Raw genomic sequence first — 21,939 nt, forward strand, 5'->3', positions numbered from 1 at the left:
TGTGTGTGTGTGTGTGTGTGTGTGTTTATGGGTCGAAATCATAGAAAAAGAATATATAGAAAACAGTATCTGGAGGGAAAGAGATGCTTCTTACACACATTGACGTTACTACCAAAGAGTCTGATGAGCTTTAATCACAAATCAGCTGTTAAATTAAATGTAATTTCAAGCACATTATGAACTGACAGAGATCTATAAACCCTATATTTATTATTAATAATGTTGATATTGTGTTATATGGAGTCGGGAGAGCTGGAGACTTTGCTCTGGTCCTATTTGTCACTAAACTAATATGCGTGAAGATGATTTACTTTCATAAGTGATATGAAGTGCAGAGGTTGCTGTAATCAGTTACATCTCTGCTTTGTTGTGATGGCTAATTTAACACCACATGGCAGCCAATTCATATTTCTTTTATGTTTTGTCCCCCCCCCCCCCCCCCCCTCTCTCTCTGATGATGATCACAGTAATGAAGATGCTGAGTAGTGTATTTTGTGGTGTGTTTTTTAGATGCAGTGCAGCTGTAGCTCTTCAGCAGGACACCTTTCATCGCCCTACTGGAGTAGAAGTAAGTGTGCGTTCGTGCTCCTTCGTCTCACTCATTTACATGCGTGGGTTTGTGTGGGTTTGTCATTTGTGCGTTGGGCAGATCTTTCATATCTATGTAAGAGTCGTTATGTGTTCATTGTTTGCAGTGTGCATCAGCCTGAAGCACAGCGGCGTGATGAAAACGTATAAAAGTTTAACTTCCTTATTGAACTTTTCTTTACTTTGATGTGGCGTCCACTACGGAGGACCAGAGTGGACATAACAGCTGCATTAATGTTGCATTTTACTGCTGCAGATGTTTATGGTGGTGCTAACTTTAACTCCTTTATTCACTGTTGGGTAGTTTAATTAAAAGCTATGCATTATATTTTATAAGATCATCATATGTTTGTAGTGCCGCCGGTGAGCACCACTGTGGTGCAGGGGCTCGTTTCCCAAGTTCTCAGTTTGATTCTCACAATATTAACGCAGACTTCATCGAAATCTGATTTGTGGTTTTCCCAGACGACAACAATTCAATGAACACATTTTCTGGCTGGGCCTCATCGTACCGTATACCTCCTCCTGTCTCTCCAGCAGTGCTCTTCCCAGACTGGGCCTACAAACCAGCCTGGTCGCCCGGCTCCAGACAGGTCCAGCTGTGGCACTTCCTGCTGGAGCTGCTGGGGCGGGGCGAGGGCGGGGCCATCGGCTGGGGAGGGGAGTGGGGCGAGTTCGTCATCCGGGACCCCGAGAGGCTGGCCAGGCTGTGGGGGGAGAGGAAGGGCAAACCACACATGAACTATGACAAGCTCAGCCGGGCGCTGAGGTGACACACACACACACACACACACACACACGTCCAGTTGAAAACAGAGTGTAGTCTGACACAGGAAACATTTTACTTCCAGATACTACTACAACAAACGCATCCTGCACAAGACCAAAGGGAAGAGATTCACCTACAAGTTCAACTTCAGCAAACTGATCCTGGTCAACTATCCGGGATACCCACCTCCACCACCTCCACCTGTACCTCCAGCACCACCACCACCACCCAGCCATCAGGTCATCACCACATCTCTACATCTCATATCACAACTTAAAGGACTCCGATGTTTGGAAATCTGGCTTCTAGGTTATATTATGTTTTACATAAAAGGATTAATAATACAATGATTAATAAATTGTCTCTGGGAGATACCTGTAGTTTTATTTCTCATCACAAAAGCAACGGGCCGACTCTGATAGAAACAATTACTTCCACTTTATAATTTAACATAAAACTGGCTGACTTAAATATAAATCATTTCTGAAACTTTGCCATTTAATTGAAAGCTGTCATTGTGCTAAAGTTATATCATGTTCACAGGCAGGTTAGCTTCCGTCCTTTAGAAAGCGCCGTCATTTATGATTAAAGTAGAAGTGCTGTATAAGTGCAGTCTATTAAGGATTCACCATTAGCTTCTGTGAATAAAACTCTTAATATCATGCATTGTAATCAAGTTTTTTTTTTTTTTTTATATTTCAATTTTAAATGAGGCCACCAGTGTGCAAAACATCAGTAACGCCTTCCTGCTATTAAGTTTATTACTGTTTTAATCATCTGAAGTGCTCGTTTAAGGTTTCTGCTCTCAGCTGCATCAGCTTTGATCTGCTGTATATTTAATACGTCGGTAACAGCTCCCCGGTGCTCCTAATGTGTTGTGCACACCGTATCAGACGTAGATTGCATTGAAAGGGTCCACGTTCCCATTTCAACCATCTCTCCATCTCATCCTCCATCCGTCCGTCTTGCAGCTGTTGCAGAGCGGCCCCCTTCCCTTCCATCTCCCCCCCGCCGAGAGTGGTCTTCCTCTGTGTGGAGGAGCAGGCGGAGGTAAGAAACGCACCCGTCAGAGACTCGCCTGCACAGCGGGAACATCTCACAGCGAGTCGGTTACAAGTGGCGAAGCCATTCGGTCTGTTTTTAGTGTCCCCGTGATTATTCTGCCTGCAGCCTGAAGGCTGAAGGCAAACAAAACAACTGAATTTAAACACATAAAATGTTATAACAAATATACTAATTACAATATGATGAAAACAATAAAACGGCCAATAAAATAGGACAGAGTGTATAAAAGTAACACGAATAAAACGGGAAAACTAGATTATATTGACGAGATCCAAATAGATTAGAAATATGCAGTTTCATTACTACTACTACAACTACTACTATTAATAATGATAAGTGTATTTATTTATATATTTAAAGCAGTGATTGCACAATGCTTTACAATGCAAAAGATAAAACACAGAGTGATACAATCTGTGGAAACGATGGGATCTATTCATAAATACAAGCTGAACTGTAGGTTTTTATTTAGCAAACGTTACTCAAACACAGAATACATTGTGTATTTCCTGGGGACTATTTTCAGCCGTGGATTGATTCACATTTGGAGCTGTAGTGAGTATTTATAGCAGCAGGATGTATTTGAGTTCCTGCCAACGAAGGAGCAAGTCCCTCGGTGCAACAGTTTGGCTCACTGATGTGTTTTTGATGTTGTTTGGACAACAATGGAAGAAGATACACAGACAGTAGTCAGGAGCAATCCGATCCTTTAGACCTCTTTGTTAAGTATTCAACAGAACCTGCAGTATTAACTGGATATCAGAACACTTTCATGTAGCTTTGCCTTTAAAATATCACTTTTCCATCCTCCTCACACTCGGCTTGTCGTCACCATGATTCACTCTTAAATGTGCTGCAGTTTCTTTTAGTTCAAGTCACGAGGAAATTGCTTTTTCTCCTGCGGCTCACTGGCGTATATATATATTTTTTATTTCGAGGTGAAACGAAATGCAGTTCAGTCTTGTCCTTGAAGACAAATATTGGGTTTTTCAAGATGAATAAAGCATCTGGAGTCTAACTGTGGTATCTTTTGGGAGTCGACACCAAAAGAAATGCTCCTCCACTGTGAACCTTGAACATTGTAGTACTGCAGGTGTTTGTTATTTACAGGGTCGCTGGTTGGATTTAACTACTTCAAATGTGCAGCTTTAAATTAAATAAAAGCAACAGAATTTCAATATAAAATACATCAAATTAGATTTTCTTTGACAAAAACATTTTAACTCAAAGTCCCCTTACTTGTGCTTTCAACCGTATTTCACAGTCTTCCTCTGAGTTTGTTCAGTTGCTCTGAAGACGTTTGAAGCTCCGAGGTCAAGAATGAACTTTCACACTTTATTTTTTTATTTTTCTTTCACAACTTTTGCCATAAAAATGTCAAATGTGTAAGTTATATTGTGCAGCGTCGGCTAACAAGGTGAAAAAGGCCGTTTTAATTTAGCTGTGAGTGACATCAACGTGATTTAAGGCCCCGTTTAATGCTTCAAGTTCATTCTGGAAAACAGATTTGTTTAATGAAAGTTTGAACGTTGATGAATTAATACGTATCGGAGCTCTTGGTTGGTTCTTTTTCACACGTGAAACACATGACGACAGATTATTTTGGACTCTGATTGATGTGACTCTCTCTCTCTCTGTTTCCTCACAGCGGTCCATGTGCCTCACCCCTTCTTGCTCCCGTGCTGCCTCCCTAAGCTCCTCCCGACGCCCCGGGCTCTCCACGGTCACTTCCCCTTCATCTACGGCCCTGCACGTCAGGGGGCCAACCTGGGGGACTCCGTCCTCCCACCCATCCCCTTGGCCCTCCACGTGAGCGCCAGCGGCTGGCCACACAAGAGCCCCGCGGGGTGGGATCTGAACCACATCAGTCGAAACATGTTCGGGGGAGTGAAACAGACTGAAATTCACGAAGAGGAGAGGAAAGCGGGAGATTTTGCACAGACGGGGGAAAGAGAGTGAGGAAGAGGAACAAACTACAACAGATGGACTGCTTTGCCTCCTCAAATATCTCAAATACACACTTCTTTTGTCCGTGTTTTTAGCTCATTGCACTTTAGTTTGTTATTCATTTTATTTATTAAGTTAGGCCATGATGTGTGTGTTTATGTTTTTCATAGAAATACTGAGGAAGCTACTTTTTCTTCTGTCAGCACTTCAAGCCACAGTCGGAGAATTGCCCTTGTAAACAATTAACAACATGGTACTTGCATTTGAGTAAATAAAGCAGTACACTTAACTTCAATTATTCAGCAGCTTTTCTTGCATTCTCCCTCTGACTCCACGGAAGTAACAGGAGCTGCATGAATGATGCATTCAAACAGACGATGTGACATTTTCATGAAAGGAGCTTTCATGTCTTCTTTGCAGCATCAGGACCAGCCAGCGGTGTCTGCGGGTACCACTCCGACACAGCAGGGGGCAGTAGCGTCTTTTGGACTCCCACAAACTTTTCTTTTTCCGGGAGAGAGTCAGAGCAGAGATGTCTCAGAGAGTAAGATGTGTCACTCTGTAGATATTTTCCAGGTACACTAAATCCAAATCAGAACGCTGTGAAAACTGCGAGATGCACATCAAACATCTTTATATCTTATTACATTCTCCATGTTTTACTACTTTAAGGGAACCATGTTCATTTTGTTTTTCTTTTTGTTAAATGTGTTATTTCAATTGTATTTAAAGAGACAAACATGTTAATCTATGGTGTTTAATTGGCACACGCATTCATAATACCAGTATGTTATATTTTAATATTGCAAACTGTATCAAATAAAAACCAAATATAATGACCTTCCTTCCTGTATTAGTGAATTACAACACACTGTTCTTCATGTGTACAATATCTTAACTTTTACAAACTGACCACATTTTATCGATCGCGTGTAAGCTCGACTTTTATTGACGATCTTTGGTTAAGATTTCATTTTGGCGCCGAATATTCTAAGTATTTTTTTTTTGGTGTCATTCTGCAGCGCGGGAGTTTGTGTTTTTGTGTGTGGATGTTGGACCCTGTGCAGTGTTTTAACTAATAACGTTATTAATACTATCTGAGGGAAGAGTTTAACGACAACATGCAGCGGAGCATCGCGTGAGTCCAAACTTTAGCGTTGAGAACGGTTTATATTTATCTTACTATTGAGGATTAGCGATAGTTTGGAGGCTGTTTGACTCTGTATTAGCGTTGAATAACCTACCAACGTTAGCTGGTTAAGTGTATTATGATAATTTGTTAGGGTCAAAGGGCCTAAATGAGTGTAACGTTAGCTGAGTTCTAGTGTTAACTGCACTGCCTGTAAGTTAGCATTAGCATAAACTAGTCTGTAAGGTCTGTTTTGGGTAAGACACGTCACCTTTTGCACACGCCAAACTCTTGTCATAACACGTTAAATGTAGCGCGTGAGCTAACGGTAAACAATAACCGTTAGCTTTTTAGTTTTGTTATGGAAGCACCATAACATTAGCTAACGTTACATGAGGCTAGCTAACTTACGCAATTAACTACGCACTTAACGTTGATTCGTTACCTGACTCGTTTATTCGTCAACTGACGTTAACAACGCACACGCACGTTGATTAATTAACTGACGTTAACCGTTTAACTAGCAGCCCTCTAACCTAAGTTAACACCAACTGTCATCGGCAAAACTTATACATACATATTGTTTTCATGACTGTTACTCTATTTGATTTAACTCTGATTTAATCATGTTCCTCTTCCTCATCATCCTCTTCCTCATCATCCTCCTCATCCTCATCCTCTTCCTCTTCCTCTTCCTCATCCTCATCCTCTTCCTCTTCCTCGTCCTCATCCATCAGATCGTTCTTTCAGCCCAAGAGCAACAAAGAGATTCAGAAGAAAGCCACAGATGAACGTGTGAAGAAGTAAGATTTGTTTCTTTTAAATCACGCAGAATGGGAGTTTATTGTTTGTTTACTATGTCTGATGGAGAGATGTAACACAAGTTCAGAGGAATGAAGCAGAAGTTTGAGGGACTTTACTTGATGTATTTATATTTATTGATGCTTTACAGCTCTGCTCCGCTACATCTCACAGACAAATATTGTGCTTTTTGCTGCACGACTCTCAAACATTTATAGCTTTAGCTACTTTTAGACTACAGTTCAACACCCAACCCAATGTAACATGCACATTAATGCAGCACTAATATTAATACAAAAACATCACATACTGTATTATACTGAACCGGAGTTTTTAAATATTTGTATATACGTGCGTTGGGTAGGTTTTCTGTTTTCTATTTTGGTATTTGGATATTCGTTTTGTTTGTTTTTCGAACCCATCGGTGTAACAATCATGCTTAAAACACACAAAACCTTTTGAAAAATGCTTCTTATTCAATAATGAATACATATTCAAACAACAATACTGTAATGTAACGGACTCCTTAGAAATGAATAGCTACTCTGACGGTGAATACTACTTTAAAAACATTAGCTCAGACATCAGTAAACATGCTTTGTCATGTTGAAACTCCTCTGACAGCTTGGATATGGGCAATTATCTTTGAATCACTCTGAATTATGAATAAAAGTTTGTGTTATCAAAAGAGATGATAACTTGTGTTTCTCATCTCTGCTTAGCTTTGATGATAGTGTTCATTATCTCCACAGTATCATCTTTAAAGTGTCTGAAAAGCCTCTTTAACACTCTTGTCTTTGTGTAAAGATCCTTTCATCATCGCTTTGACCTCTCTTTTATAACGCTCGCCTTGATTTTATACGTCTCGGTTGTGTTATCCTGTCTAGAATGCTTAATGCAGCCTTCCCTGAGACTGTGCTTTGTAAAGGTACCGTATGAAAGAGGCTCATGGCTTTTATTTATTTGAAATGCGCCGTGTCTCTGTGCTCGTCTCCAGACCCGTCAAAAGCCCTCTCAAGGTGCAGAACGGCGTCCGGGAAGCAGACTCGCCCGTCAGGAAGGTTTCCAAACGCAGCCGACAGATCCTGGACAGCGACGACGACGACGACGAGGAGGCGGCGCCGGTCGTTAAAGAGAAAACCGCCGCCGCCGCCAAGGGACAAGGAGACAAAGAAGCTCCTGATAAAAGAGAAAAGGTAAAAGACACTTCAACCGTCCTAATTCAGTTTATTTCTAATTACAAAATTCAACAAACCAACTGGATTTATTTTGACAGTTTGACGGGACGTCATCGTGTTAACGAACAAAGTCAATATTTATTAAATAAAGTCTGATATAATTCTAAAAGGTGATTTAAAACGACGCTACTGGACTCCTGTACACTGTAGGCGTCATTGAAACGGTGCGGAGCCGTCACATGTTCTAAACCCACACAAGCTGAACGTAATGACCGTCGGAGCTCCTGTAGGCGTATCGCTGTTTGTTGTTTTATTCAACGGTGGCCAAAGCGCCGGTGCACAAAGACGGTAATTGTGCGGTGAATCACCACGTTGAATGCATTTTCATCAATAAGCCGCATGATGGGGAAAAAAAGAGCTGATTATCGGCTTTGGCTGTCGCTCGACCACCTGCTGTTTGATGAACGCTCCTCTGAACGGCCCCGTTCATCCTCTCTCTGTGATGTGTCAGCAGTTATTCATCAATCGTGACGGCAGCGTGACCCTCACCTCACTTTCACACGGCCGCAACCATTGATTATTTGTTGTGACACGGTGCTGATAATACATGTGCTGGTGGCCACAGAGATAAATGTAGAGCAGCAGCTAATGAGTGTTTTTACTGGTGATTAATCTTTTGTTTTTGTTTAATTGATGGTCTGTGAGATGTGAAACAAAAGGCCTTCGCAGTGACGGAGTTCTCCAGGTCGGGTCTCACACACTCGGACTAGAGGAGACTTGAAAGACCTGATGTCAGGCTTTCAGATCCAAGCAGAGAGAACTTAACCGACATATCTAACGGATGAAATCCCGACATTAGAGTCCCGATTTCTGGCTCTACTTCGCTCGTTTTCAAGGTTTATGGAGAAAGGAAACATTTGACACAACCTTTGATTCTGCCGTACCTCAGCCTGACTCACTAGTTGTCGGAGGAAAACAACGGTGAGGCTGTAAATCTTGTTTTTATTTCAGTATTGATCAGGTTTGTATTCGTACCGCTACCACACAGAGAACTGCATTTATTCATCAAATACTTTAAACTCTATTTCAACTTATTTGCTTCTCTATAGTTTTTTATTTTCTCAACCATAGCATGTAATGTTCAGGGGAGAAGTGTCCTAGAGTAGTTTATTGGTTATTCTGTGAAAATAAACACATTAAAGATCAGCATCACTGCAGATTATAATCAGATTTGTGTTGATTTTCTCCTTAACACAAACATGTGGATATGTGTTTAATCTTTAATGCATCTCCTGAAACTGCAGAAGTACCCCCTGATGTAGAAGTACCCCCTGATGTAGAAGTACCCCCTGATGTAGAAGTAGATAGATAGATATATACTTTATTCATCCCCAGGGGGAAATTTGTTAAGTAAGAACCCCCCGATGTAGAAAAACCGCCCCGGTGTAGAAGTACCCCTGATGTAGTAGAAGTACCCTGATGTAGTAGAAGTACCCCTGATGTAGTAGAAGTGCCCCTGGTGTAGTAGAAGTACCCCTGGTGTAGTAGAAGTACCCCTGATGTAGTAGAAGTACCCTGATGTAGTAGAAGTACCCCTGATGTAGTAGAAGTGCCCCTGGTGTAGTAGAAGTACCCCTGGTGTAGTAGAAGGCCCCCTGGTGTAGTAGAAGTGCCCCTGGTGTAGTAGAAGTACCCCTGGTGTAGTAGAAGGCCCCCTGGTGTAGTAGAAGGACCCCTGGTGTAGTAGAAGGCCCCCTGGTGTAGTAGAAGGCCCCCTGGTGTAGTAGAAGGACCCCTGGTGTAGTAGAAGTACCCCTGGTGTAGTAGAAGGCCCCCTGGTGTAGTAGAAGGCCCCCTGGTGTAGTAGAAGGCCCCCTGCTGTAGTAGAAGGACCCCTGGTGTAGTAGAAGTACCCCTGATGTAGTAGAAGGACCCCTGGTGTAGTAGAAGTACCCCTGGTTGGGAAACACTAAAGAACTTAAATGTGAGACCTGGCAACACGTTTCTGCTCGTGACCTTCATCCTCATCAGGGAGGCTGGAGTTAAGCACACACTACATGTACGATCCCCCCCCTGCTGCAGTGCTGGGGGGGGGGGGGGGGGGGGGGACTACATAGTTATTGATGGTTTATAAGGGATTGTGCAGATTTCAGTTCATGCAAGAACAACCCCACAACGATGATTAATTGGGACTTTGGAGCCGTTTGGTGGGGCTCAACACTGACTTTTAGCAGCTCTCCTCCTCCTCAGCCCTCTCAACGACGCGCTCCATTGAACAACAAACTAGTTTCCTCACTGGTGGAGGTGCGTGTCATTCAGGGTCTGCAGTATTTCCTTTCCAATGCTTACTGAGACACTTCATCCATTTTTGCTTTCAGCTGCTCCATGTTGACAGGCCATTGTCTGATAATCCAATGATTCTTCTTCTTTTTACCCGTTACAACCGATTTAAAAAGTGAATACTCGTGGTGCCGTGGCACACAAAGCCACATGCGTGATACAAACTATCCACAGTGATCCAGATCACGATGTTTTGGAGAACTGTTACTGTCCGTTCCTGGGATTTCGATGTCGGCTGTTGATGCAAATAATCAAGATGTTGATGTAATTTAGATAAAAGAAATCAGAACCACGATGTGCAGTAACTCTGTCCGTTCCAGCCTCTCGTCACAATGATCACTAAAACCAACTCTGCTCGTCTCTTTCAGAAGGACGCCGTCTTTAAGGTCGTCCCCACCCCTCTGTCTCCTCCACCGGCCCCCTCCACCCCTGTGACTCCCGCCACCCCTGTGACTCCCGCCACCCCGGCCTCTTCTGCTTCACCCGGGACCCCGAACTCCATCTCCCCCTCTGGGATCGTCAGACGCAAGACCGGTCAGTATCTGATCACATTTCATCCTTTCTTTCTTTAGTCCTGCCACTAAATCTGTGGTTCTTAACTTGTTTTTCTTCTCAAAATTGCAGCATTTTGGATTTTTGACACCAGCTCACGATTGATAGTCTTTCTGCCTCGGGCTATTTTACTTGATTATACTTTATTAGCAGGAGCCTAATGTCTCCAAATACTCATTATTTCACAATGAGGGGAAATAAACAAACAAGACATTTATCACAAACTGAGTGAGAAACTCTAAATACTCTTTCCTCCCTCTGGGTTCCTTATCTGTCTCAACCTTTTACACTGACTCTCACTGTGCTGCATTATTTCTCATTATTCATCTGCTGAACCAGGAACACACTCCTCAAGCCTCCATCATTACTTCGAGAAAGAACGTAAGACGTCGTTATTATGCAGTGTCTATACGTTTAAAAGAGGGCTCATACATGTTCATTATCTGTGAATTTTAAATGAGATGCATGCGCGTTACTTCCTGCATTTACCATCAAATAGAATGCCCGAGTGGTTTTAAGTGGCGTTTTGTACTTTTCATGTCGCACCAGAAATGTGTGACTTTGAATGTAATGCTTAAGCTGCTTAGAGCTGCACAGATGTCGAGTATCGCAGCTTTGTTTCCATTTGGGGAGCACCTCCTTTACTTCCTCACTTTGTTTCCTTCAGCCTCCTCCTTGCAGCAGGAAAGCGGCTCCTTCTCTTCTCATCCTCCCGTTCTCTGTCTCTCTCTCTCTCTCTCTCGTGTTTGTTGACTGCAGTGTTTTGCTTTCAGCAGCGGTGCCACCATCGCATTAATGTGACTGTAATTTGACCCGAAATTGCATTCTTAATGTCCTGGGTTAATGTAGTCGTTATAATATCTAGAAGAAAAGGCATCAGCAGTGCTACCTGTGCTAGAACCCTAACAAGGACCAAAACAGAGGCTGATGTGGAACCAAAACTAAATTTACCCTCCAGCACCACTGCTGCATAACATTACAGAGGAAATTACACTGAAACCCTAAGCTGCTGCGCTGCATAATATCTTTCAGGATGGAATTAGTGTTTTCATTAGCAAAGTACGTATCTGAGATTCTTTTCTCTTTTTATTTTTTCTTCGTTGCCCTACATCTGCAGTTAGAGAGCCGACTCTCCACAGCCTCCTTCTGTTTGATCAGGCAGGATTTCAGTTGGGATGCTTCTCAATTTCTTTTTTCCTTTTTTAATTTAATGCCCGCCCTGACGTGCGCAGCGAGGAAGATGTTCCCCAAGAGGAAGCTCGATGAGAGCCGGAAAGAAGAGGCAGAGGAAACGCCGGGTCAGCAAAACAAGCGATCCCGCGTGGAGAGCGGCGCAGGTACGCCTTCACCTCTACGAGTCTGATAACGGCGCGCAGGTCCTTCGCAGGTCTGGATGAGAATGTAAAATTAGCTGGAGACTTTCTGGGATGATCAGAGTTGAGAAGTTTGGAAGCACTTTAATTCAATTTCCAAATAGAAATAAAAGCAAAACAACACGAGTGATAAAATCCATGAAAAATGATTTTCAATTTTGAGTTCTAGCTACAGAATAAGTCTCCCATTGACATCAAGCCTCTTTGCCTGATTAGTCTTATTTACAGAAAGTGATGAGTGTGCAAAATCAGGCTGCAACTTCTTCTTCTTTTTTTATTCAGTGAAAGAGTTTTGGCCCAGTCAGCACCTCTAAACCTGGTGGGTTGTTTTTTAAAGCAGCATGTGTACCTGCAGACAGGAAAATGGCCTCGCTCTCATTTTTCCTTTTTCTTTTTAATTGGCTGGTTAAGTACCAAAAAGTGACAGTTGGATTCAGCCGTCACTTTAACCTGTGGAGGAGGAAATTAAAGTTTCATGTCTCATGAGCCCGGCTTTGTCTGCTGACACTCACTGCTGCAGGTTTATCAATACTCATTTTCTCTTCCCGGACTCTTGGGTGAAGATGGAAACCTTAAAAATATAACCTGCGGCATTTATTGAAGAAGGCTGTTATGTTGAAAGCCATCTTCAAACATGGTCTCACGGAGGAAAAATAAAAAAGTGGGCTCTCTGTAAACCTGCTGGCATTTATCTCTTCAATGACTCCTCTCTCTCTCTGTCTCCCCCTCTGTAGGAAACACCGATGAACCCATGGAGGAGGGAGTGAAGGAAGAAAGGGTTGTAAAGGCAGTGACTGAGGCTAACAGCCCAGATGAAGAGGTGGTGGAGAAGAAGAAGAAGAAAGGAGGAGAGGAGGAGGAGAGGGTGAAGAGAAAGAGCTCTGATGGGAAAGTAAAGAAAGCTGAGGGGGCGGAAAAGAAAAATGAAGCAAGGGAGAAGACGGATGATGAGAAAGGGCCCGCCGCTGCCAAAAAGAAGAAGAAGAAGGTGGAGGAGGACGAGGTGGTTGAAAAGGACACGACAGAGGAAGAAGAGAGCCCAAAAAGTAAAACGGCGAGAAAGAGGAAAGAACCAAAAGAGCAGAAAGATAAGGAGCCACTCAAGAAAGCTCCCATCAGCAGTTTCTTTGGTGAGGAGCTATTTGCATAGCTCTGTGCTTGCACAAAAAAAAAACAAGTGTCTGTAAATGTGCTTTTATCAGTTAAGAAAGACGGCAAAAATATTTCTCTGCCCCAACTCCTGCTCCTCCCTCACCTTTCACTCTTTCTTCTTTTTAATTCAACAGCCCCAAGAAAAGCTGCCGTGAAGACGGAGAAGCCAGAGAAGAGCGAAGGGGAGAAGAAGACGACGAGCGGCGAGAGGAAGACTTCAGAGGAGGACGCCAAAGACACCAAAGGGTGAGGCCCAGTGCAACAGGAAGTTAAAGCAAAGCTCAGGACAGACATCTCACCCGCTAGTAGGCGTTAAAGTTTAAGTCACGATTATCATGGCCAAAATAATTGATGTCAACACGATCGACTTTGCACACTTCACATGTAATTCAAGCAAGATGGCCGCCTACACAAAGAAAGGGAGAGAAAGGCAGCGTTGCAATAAAGGAGATTGTGGAGCAAGGCTGTTTTTTTTAGTTAAAGTTTTAGTTTTTATGTATTTAGTGTAGAAGTTTTAGTCTGTTTCTGTTGGGACCAGGTATAAGGTCTCAGAAGTACGTAGCTACGTAAACATAGAAACTACATAGCTGCAGTACCGTGTATGAACGGCCACGATGTTTCATCTTCACTACTGCATAGAGCCATCTCCTTGAATGTCGAGTCGGTTAAATGTCTCGGGAATTCTCCTTTTCACAGTAGTGATCATCTCTGTTGTATCTAAAAAGCTTAACATTAGGGGAGAGCAGTACACGTCTGTACCTGGACTTTCAAATCCCGTCTTCATGGAGCTAAACGCACACGAAGACGAGAGAGAACGTGTGATCTACGTCACTCTCACTCAGTTCATACCGTCTGTGGCTACAAACGGCGACTCGCTGAATCTCTGGATGAGCCGCCAGCAGCCGAGCCGATCAAGGTCTTTTCTACAGCGCTGGTCCAATACCGTCTACTCAGCGTATTTTAGAACTCTTTCTTCCTGTGGGTCAGGATGTAAAAGGTTATGTCAGCGTTTGGTTTCTTCAAAGAATATTTTAAATGTAATTCCCATGTTGGCTGTGATGAAAAGAGGTGTGCTGAGGTCCATGTTGCTCATCAGTACAGTTCACTCTGGACTCAAAACAGCAGCTGGTACAACTGTGAACGAATCACATTTAATTTACATTGGGGGGCAGGCTGCTCCTCCCACAACACATGCACGTCTGGACCTCATTTTGACTCTTATTTGGAGACAATAAACACGTCTGTTTCTTTAAGACATGTTCCCTTACGTTGCCAATAGAGGGAAAATTGGTCGAATCATGTTTTGAGCAGATTTTTTATTCATTTCATTTTAGTTTTTCTTGGAGGATATCAGATTCATTTAGTTTCAGTTTACTAACAATATTTTTCACTGCTTATCATTTCTTAACTTTACGATAATAACCCTGCTATGGAGCTGTCAGGTGTCTGAGTGTGAACAGTGTCGTCTGTCTGTTTTGCAGCAAAGTTCATTTATATTTAAACCACAGTCTCAGTCAAGACTGAAATCATACTTGAATTATAAGAAGCTCCAGAAGTTCCTAACGGGTCTGGAGACGGACGCATGTGAGAAGTCATCGTACGGTCAATTCGGCGTCGTGTCTCCTCGTTAAAGGACGGCCCGTCCAGTGGAAACTCAGCCTGATTCTTAAAATAGCTGAACCACTTCACCAATTCAGTTTGTGTCAATATTTATAATCAGGGCGTGTCAGCAGTGTATCAATAGAGTTCTGTTAAAGTTAAGGATCATGGGAAGGCCTTCTGAACACTGATCAGGCAGAACAAGTGAAATACTCGTCTCTCTGTGTGTAGGAAGGTTTTGTAGCCTCAGCTGAGGTATTATTTTGTATCTCTACATTATCAGTCTTTTCTTTCTTACACAAAGCAGTTCTTCTGTTAAATAAACCAGCAGCAGAAGCGGCGTATTACTGCTTTGTCACTTTCAGGTCACGTTAACTATTCCAGCCACCGACTATTTTTAGCTCCAGAAGAGAGGAAATGCATTTTTCATCCGCCTGTTTATTTTTTTATCGCTGGCTCGTGTGCGACAGGGACGGGAGTGAGAGGAACGGCACACAAAGGACGGTTCACAGCTCCAGCTCCTCTTCTTGTAACGATATTTTGTTCAACCTCGTGTGAGGAAAAGAAACACTAAACACATCTTGTAAGAACTGCGGTGAACATTTTTTTTTACAATCCCAATCAGTGTTTTTTTAATATAACATTGCTGCCGTTGGAAATGCTTTGTCTTAATAAGCACTGTTTTCTTTAACTGTAAGCAGTGAAGCTTTCTCTTCAAACCCTCACATTTCAGAGTGCCTCATTGTTATGAGCGTGCGTGACTCTCTTTCTCAAAAGAGATCTGAGTTTGCTTCAGTGACTAACAGCTGTCGCCGTCGCTCAGTCACACTCTTTAATTTGCTCCGTTTTCTCCGTTGTGTTCTTCCCTCAGCGAGTCGAACTCGGGAGAGACGGACTACAACCCGTCCAGGGCCAACTACCACCCTGTGGACCACGCCTGCTGGAAGCAGGGCCAAAAGTAAGTCCAGCTCCATCCTTACCCGGCCTACTCGCCTCACAAATGGGATCCCAAAGTCTTGAATGTGTTTCGACAAACGTATGGTTCCCAGTGGCTGTGATAGTTTACAAAGTCGTGGGCTTTGATTTGGAATGTCGAAGAGATGCATTTCTTGCGTTGACCACTGGGGGGCGAACCGCACGGAATAACTGACGAAAACAACTGTGAGGCAACCAGCCTGGTTTATTCTGGGCAACCGTCCAGAGTCAAACATTAAAGAACTCTGAGGAAATTACATTTTCATGCCAGGGAAGTGCTCTGACTTTGGTGATGGGGAAAAAAAATCATGAACTTTTTACATCAAGTCGAGCTGCTTAGACTCCGGTCAGCTGCTGCGTACGGTGCCGTGCTTCGTGTTTCTCCTTTTGAAGCTACATGTCGATCACACACTTTTAAAACATTGTGTCTCTCAGGTTTCCTCATGTAACCAAAAGCAAAACCCGTCTGCTTCAGATTACATTGAAACGTCATGTTCGTCTCCGCAAAGAACTACAGAAAATGTCTCTTTTGAGACGTGTCTTCTAAAAACTACTCTCCCGTTTGTCCCCCGAACATCATTTTTCCCTCCATGGCAGCTCTGACCCTCGTCCTCCCCGCTGTTGCTTGTAACGGGGTTTTGATAACCCTCAATCAAAGCTCATTCTACTGTTGCACTAATTGCGAGCGGCTCCGAACAGCTGAGCCCGTTAAACGCTGCAGAATGCTTCTCCCGCTAACTCTCTGCTCATCTCTCTCCAGAGTGCCGTACTTGGCGGTGGCTCGCACCTTTGAGAAGATTGAAGAGGACTCTGGCAGGTAAGAGCTCCATATGGAGGAAACGGTGTTTCTCCCCCCTCTCGACGAGGAAAACACCATTCGGGAGAAAGTGATCGCTCTTCAAAGGAAGTAGAATATACCAAAGCATTTTTACAAAATTACCACTCGGGCTTCCTGCTGGGAATTTCTGAAAAAAATAATTAGTGTGTTCCTGCCAGAGAAATTGAGGAAACTGCGTTCATTTGAGGAGGGCAGGGGACATGAAATTAAATTTTTACAATTAGCCAATTTTCTAGGAATGCTAAAGAATGCATTTGGATGGAAAGGCATGTAATTCTTAGTGTTAGGAATCCATATCATGCACTTTAAAGGATGATCCGGAACTCACGTCTCCAGCCAGCAAATAGAAAACACCTTTACAGACTTCCTTTTTTTTTGTCTTTTGAGGATATTGAATGACAAACACGCCGCTGATGACTTCTATTTCGCCCGCCCACTCCAACTGATGTATAGCGTTTCATAAATGAACTGTTCATCTGCCTCCCCGGCTTCCATTTCCGATTAAAACCTCCCAGACAAATCTCATTTCCCGCCTCCCAGTATTTACAGGATGGCTTTAAAATTCGTTTAGCTCGTCTTCCTCGTCTCAAAGCCATCCTGTTGTCATTTCCCAGGCTGAGAAACATCGAGACGCTGTCGAACCTGCTCCGCTCCGTGCTGCTGCTCTCTCCAGGTAAATGGTGTTTTATCTCTCCCATAATGCATGCTGATGTCGCAACACAGGCAGCTGGCTGCCAGCCACTCTATCAAGGAGATGATGATGAAGCCAGGCTGCACATGAAAGTGGGAGGATGAGTCACTTCATTGATGTGTGTGCGTGTGTGTGTGTGCGTGTGCGTGTGTGTGTGTGTGGGGCCATGTTTCTCTTTGTGTGTGTGTGTGGGTGGGTGGGTGGGTGGGTGGGTGTGTGTGTGGGTGGCCATGTTTCTCTGTGTGTGTGTGTGGCCATGTTTCTCTGTGTGTGTGTGTGTGTGGCCATGTTTCTCTCTGTGTGTGTGTGTGTGGCCATGTTTCTCTGTGTGTGTGTTTGTGGCCATGGTTCTCTGTGTGTGTGTGTGTGTGTGGCCATGTTTCTCTGTGTGTGTGTGTGTTTGTGGCCATGGTTCTCTGTGTGTGTGTGTGTTTGTGGCCATGGTTCTCTGTGTGTGTGTGTGTGTTTGTGGCCATGGTTCTCTGTGTGTGTGTTTGTGGCCATGTTTCTCTGTGTGTGTGTGTGTGTTTGTGGCCATGTTTCTCTGTGTGTGTGTGTGTGTGTGGCCATGTTTCTCTGTGTGTGTGTGTGTGGCCATGTTTCTCTGTGTGTGTGTTTGTGGCCATGTTTCTCTGTGTGTGTGTGTGTGTTTGTGGCCATGGTTCTCTGTGTGTGTGTTTGTGGCCATGTTTCTCTGTGTGTGTGTGTGTGTTTGTGGCCATGGTTCTCTGTGTGTGTGTGTGTTTGTGGCCATGGTTCTCTGTGTGTGTGTTTGTGGCCATGGTTCTCTGTGTGTGTGTGTGTTTGTGGCCATGGTTCTCTGTGTGTGTGTGTGTGTGTGGCCATGGTTCTCTGTGTGTGTGTGTTTGTGGCCATGGTTCTGTGTGTGTGTGTGTGTGTGGCCATGGTTCTCTGTGTGTGTGTTTGTGGCCATGTTTCTCTGTGTGTGTGTGGCCATGTTTCTCTGTGTGTGTGTTTGGTTGTCTGTCCATATGTCCTTGATTTTGTGTGTGTGTGTTTGGAGCTGTCACAGACTAACAGTGTGTGTTGGTGCTTCTCTTTGTAGGTCTGTACTTTTGTTTGGGTTTCATACCAGCACACTAGATACTTTTGGGCAAAATATGTCATTTACGTGAGTCTTGTTGATCTGAGTATTTTTTGGGGGGGGGGGGGGTTGCTGAGTGAGTGAGTGAGGAAAGCTTTTATTGCCGTAGCTAACGTGCAAATGTCCCTCTTGTCGTGTTCGGAGGCTAACGTGTGTTGTGAGTGAATTACGCGACGGTGATCGTCTGTGGCGTGCGAGAGTTTTCCGTGAGTCAACTCTGATCAGCTGCAGCCGGAGTAAATAAAGTGTCGTTAACGGAGCAGCGGCTTACAGAGCGACTCCACCGTACAGAGCCTCCTCCCTGAGTCATAATGTTAGCCGCTAGCATTAGCTTCACTTCATGGCGTTTCTCAACTCTGTTACAACAGGTGGAAAATAACTAAGTACATTTAAACAAGTACTGAAGTACAAATTGTAGGTATTTGCACAACATCTCGGAGGCAAATATTGTACTTTTTACTCCACTACATTTATCTAACAGCTTTAGTTACGTTACTATGACATATAATCAATAAATAAAATGGTATTGTATCAATAAAGCTTTATTGATCCACAGGTGGACATTCACAAGCTACCCAGCAGAATGTGATATAATATTTAAATAGATTAAAATGAGCTCTACCTTTTTTACCAGCTGAAACATTAAAGTGATGAACACATTAATGCGTCGGTGATATATTATTATGCATTCAAACAAACATGTTTATGGTTCTCTCGTTGCTTTCTTATAACAAAAGGCTTAAAAAAAGTAAATTGACACTTTTTGCTCGTATGACGATCGTGAAAAGTACATTAATTTGAGACCAGATACTTGTTTGTCAAGAAATGTAGTGTAGTGTGGGATTCATAATTACGATTAAGTCCCATTCTTTGCTCTTCCTTCAGTTCTGATAATGACTGTTATTGCAGCATCTACGCTAACGTCTTTAGAAGCCGCTGTTATTGTTTTGAACAACAGTCGCTCACAAACCAATTAGAGCCTTGGAGCCTGACAAGATGGATCTTCCTGTTATCCAGCAGTTCTTGTGTGATATCGTGAGGGTCCAGCTGTGAAGTAAAATGCTTATATATATATATATATATATATATATATATATATATATATATATATATATATATATATATATATATATATATATATATATATATATATATATATATATATATATATATATATATATATATATATATATATATATATATATATATATATATATATATATATATATATATATATATATATATATATATATATATATATATATATATATATATATATTCTGTGTCGTAATATGTGTGTGTGTGTGTTCTTCTTCCAGACGACTTGTTGTGCTGTGTGTACCTGTGTTTGAACCAGCTGGGTCCCGCCTACCTGGGGATGGAGCTCGGCGTGGGAGAGACGGTGCTGATGAAAGCGGTTGCTCAAGCAACTGGTAATGTGTGGGGGGGGGGGGGGGACACACACACACACACAGACACAGAGACAACCATTTCATTTGCACCTAAACGCTTTGAGCATCGTCGGCCTAACTGCTAACGACACCCTCCTCTGCTCATCAGCCCGCCATTTACCGTCTCGCTCTTGTTTCCAGGGCGACAATTGGACAAAATCAAGGCGGAGGCGCAGGAGAGAGGAGATTTGGGCCTCGTGGCCGAGAGCTCCCGGAGCAACCAGCGCATGATGTTCCAGCCGGCCAGTCTGACAGCGGGGGGCGTGTTCAGGAAATTGAAGGAAATCGCCAGCATGAGTGGGAACTCGGTGAGCCAGGGAATAACATTTTCATTAAGGGGAAAGTAGTCCCGGGCAAATATTGTTTTCGCTCTATTTGGCTGCCAGTATTGGGTCATCGAGGGAAGAGGGAGGAAACGTTAATGTGATTGTGTATTTGTTTATTAGTCTGCTACAGAGGAAAGAGGGTAATCGCTCCGCTTTTGAGTAAGTCGTCACCTGGCTGGAATCTCACAAGCAATTAGTTCCCTTTTCATCCCCGTTGCTGCTGGCTCTCTTTTCTTTTCTTTTTTTTTTTAACACTGGATTGAACATGGAGTTTGTACTCGCTTGTGACCTCAGTCGTTTTTGCATTCTGTCTGTCCTCGCTCTTCCTCTGTGAATCTCAATTTCCTCCCGTCTGCCTCAGGCCATGAATAAGAAAATCGACATCATCAAAGGCCTCTTTGTGGCATGCCGCTTCTCCGAGGCCCGCTACATAGTCAGGTAAAATAACACTCTCACACGCATGCACAGAGACGCTCGGCTGCACACACACACCTGCATGTATATATGCACGGATGTTACGTCGCTGCCTTAGCTCTTTGTGTGTTCATGTTGGTCATGGGCAGCAGGTGCAAACGGGCGTCATCACTGACGGCTGTTGGTGGTGTGGTTTTGATTGACAGGTCCCTGGCTGGGAAGCTGAGGATAGGCCTGGCTGAGCAGAGCGTCCTATCGGCTCTGAGCCAGGCTGTGTGCCTGACCCCCCCTGGACAAGGTAATCTTCCATTTGTCTTAAAACAATGTTTTAAGACAAACGTGTGTACGTGTACATCGAACCAGTTTTTGCAGATATATCAGCGCAGTATTCTTCTGAGGCAGACCGCTTAAATTGGCAAAATCAAATGACATTAAAACCCCAAACAGGGGATGTACTCTGAAATACTCGTCCATCCGCCCGAACCTTAATATCCACTACATTTGTTCAACTCAAAGTGCTGAGACATCAGATTAGTTTGGAGCTGGACGAAAGCTGGCGTTTCACTCGGATTACTTCTTAACGTTTAAGTTTGCAGACTTGTGTTCGTGGCTGTTTATTGAGATACTTCTGTGGTGTGACGTGAATGGCGGAAATTAACTCGCAACCCAACGGGGAGATCACACTGACGGAAAGGAAAGGTGAGGCGTTAAAGCAAGTAATCACAACTTTTATTTATGGAACACTTGTTAACGCAGTGTTAAAATATTCTTCATAATCGTTCAAATGAATATTCATTCCATGAGAACAGTCACAGATGAAATCATATATGTAGTTATGGTATGTAGTTGGAGGGTGTCTTCATACCAATATGCTGGATTCCGTAACGATCCGACCTGCTTCCACCATCACCAAATGAAATGAATTCATCTCTGACTCATTAGTATTCTTGGCTTCCTCGTGACTAGAGGTATGCTTTAATAGGAGTCAATTAGACCAGCGGCTCGGTGGGGAGATTTGCATTGATCTGTGGTCTGGTCTGGAAATGTTTTTTCTTTCTTTCTTTAACTATTATTTAATCGAGCAGGTCAAACTAAGAGCACAATTTTTTTTTGTCGGGCAGAAGTGGATCTTAACATGAATAATAAATGTTGATGAATTAGTATTCAGTCACATTTTTAAATATTTGGTAATTATTCATGTCAGGAAACGGAATGATTCATTTGGCCTCTTCGATATGAACTGAAGCCTTTTCACCACGGTGGGACTGAAACTACATCTTTAGGTTCAGTTCATCCTGCGGTAATTCTATCAGTATATTTCCTGGCATTTGAACTTTCATCCAGCAAATGTTCAAACACTGATCTGTTTGAAATACATTTCTCCCCCCCCTCTTCCTTATAGGTTTCCCCCCTGCTGTGCTCGACGCAGGGAAGGGTAAGAGCGCCGAGAGCAGGCGGGCCTGGATCGAAGAGAAGACTCTGATTCTCAAGCAGACTTACTGGTAACTGTCTGTCCTCGACGCCACTACAATACCTCATCCCCTTTAAGCCCCGTCCCTCATTCTCCCTCACTCACTCTGCTCACTTTCACTTTGGATGATATTGATTTTTTTTTTAATCTTCTTGTTTGTTCCCCCCCCCCCCAC

At 43.2% G+C, this 21,939-nt stretch overlaps 2 protein-coding genes across 9 annotated transcripts in view; both read left to right on the forward strand.

Moving 5' to 3' along the window:
• The first annotated feature begins 510 nt into the window (after positions 1-510).
• On the forward strand, positions 511-4,594 carry LOC142956850 (ETS domain-containing transcription factor ERF). The gene is made up of 5 exons (XM_076098609.1): positions 511-568; positions 1,126-1,357; positions 1,440-1,560; positions 2,329-2,422; positions 4,071-4,594. Exons 1-5 carry the CDS (start codon positions 511-513, stop codon positions 4,379-4,381), a joined length of 816 nt encoding a protein of 271 aa, XP_075954724.1. The 3' UTR covers positions 4,382-4,594.
• A 752-nt stretch (positions 4,595-5,346) lies between these two features.
• lig1 (ligase I, DNA, ATP-dependent) overlaps positions 5,347-21,939 on the forward strand; it is a 36,833-nt gene continuing 20,240 nt past the window's right edge. For 3 of the 8 annotated variants that reach the window (XM_076097908.1, XM_076097913.1, XM_076097914.1), the window contains exons 1-16: positions 5,348-5,507; positions 6,236-6,301; positions 7,297-7,495; positions 10,186-10,351; positions 10,709-10,750; positions 11,602-11,705; positions 12,473-12,872; positions 13,029-13,140; positions 15,365-15,451; positions 16,229-16,285; positions 16,921-16,979; positions 19,422-19,535; positions 19,695-19,861; positions 20,241-20,317; positions 20,500-20,591; positions 21,696-21,795. In XM_076097908.1, the coding sequence (XP_075954023.1) occupies positions 5,491-5,507; positions 6,236-6,301; positions 7,297-7,495; positions 10,186-10,351; positions 10,709-10,750; positions 11,602-11,705; positions 12,473-12,872; positions 13,029-13,140; positions 15,365-15,451; positions 16,229-16,285; positions 16,921-16,979; positions 19,422-19,535; positions 19,695-19,861; positions 20,241-20,317; positions 20,500-20,591; positions 21,696-21,795 (1,859 nt within the window). In that variant the 5' untranslated portion in view covers positions 5,348-5,490. Of the gene's footprint in view, positions 5,508-6,235; positions 6,302-7,296; positions 7,496-10,185; positions 10,352-10,708; positions 10,751-11,601; positions 11,707-12,472; positions 12,873-13,028; positions 13,141-15,364; positions 15,452-16,228; positions 16,286-16,920; positions 16,980-19,421; positions 19,536-19,694; positions 19,862-20,240; positions 20,318-20,499; positions 20,592-21,695; positions 21,796-21,939 lie in introns of all 8 variants that reach the window. The other 5 variants (XM_076097915.1, XM_076097909.1, XM_076097910.1 and 2 more) reach the window with 5 other exon arrangements.

This window comes from Anarhichas minor, unplaced genomic scaffold (assembly GCF_050575085.1).
Source record: "Anarhichas minor isolate MPS153535 unplaced genomic scaffold, ASM5057508v1 ptg000024l, whole genome shotgun sequence".
Taxonomy (NCBI): Eukaryota; Metazoa; Chordata; class Actinopteri; order Perciformes; family Anarhichadidae; genus Anarhichas; species Anarhichas minor.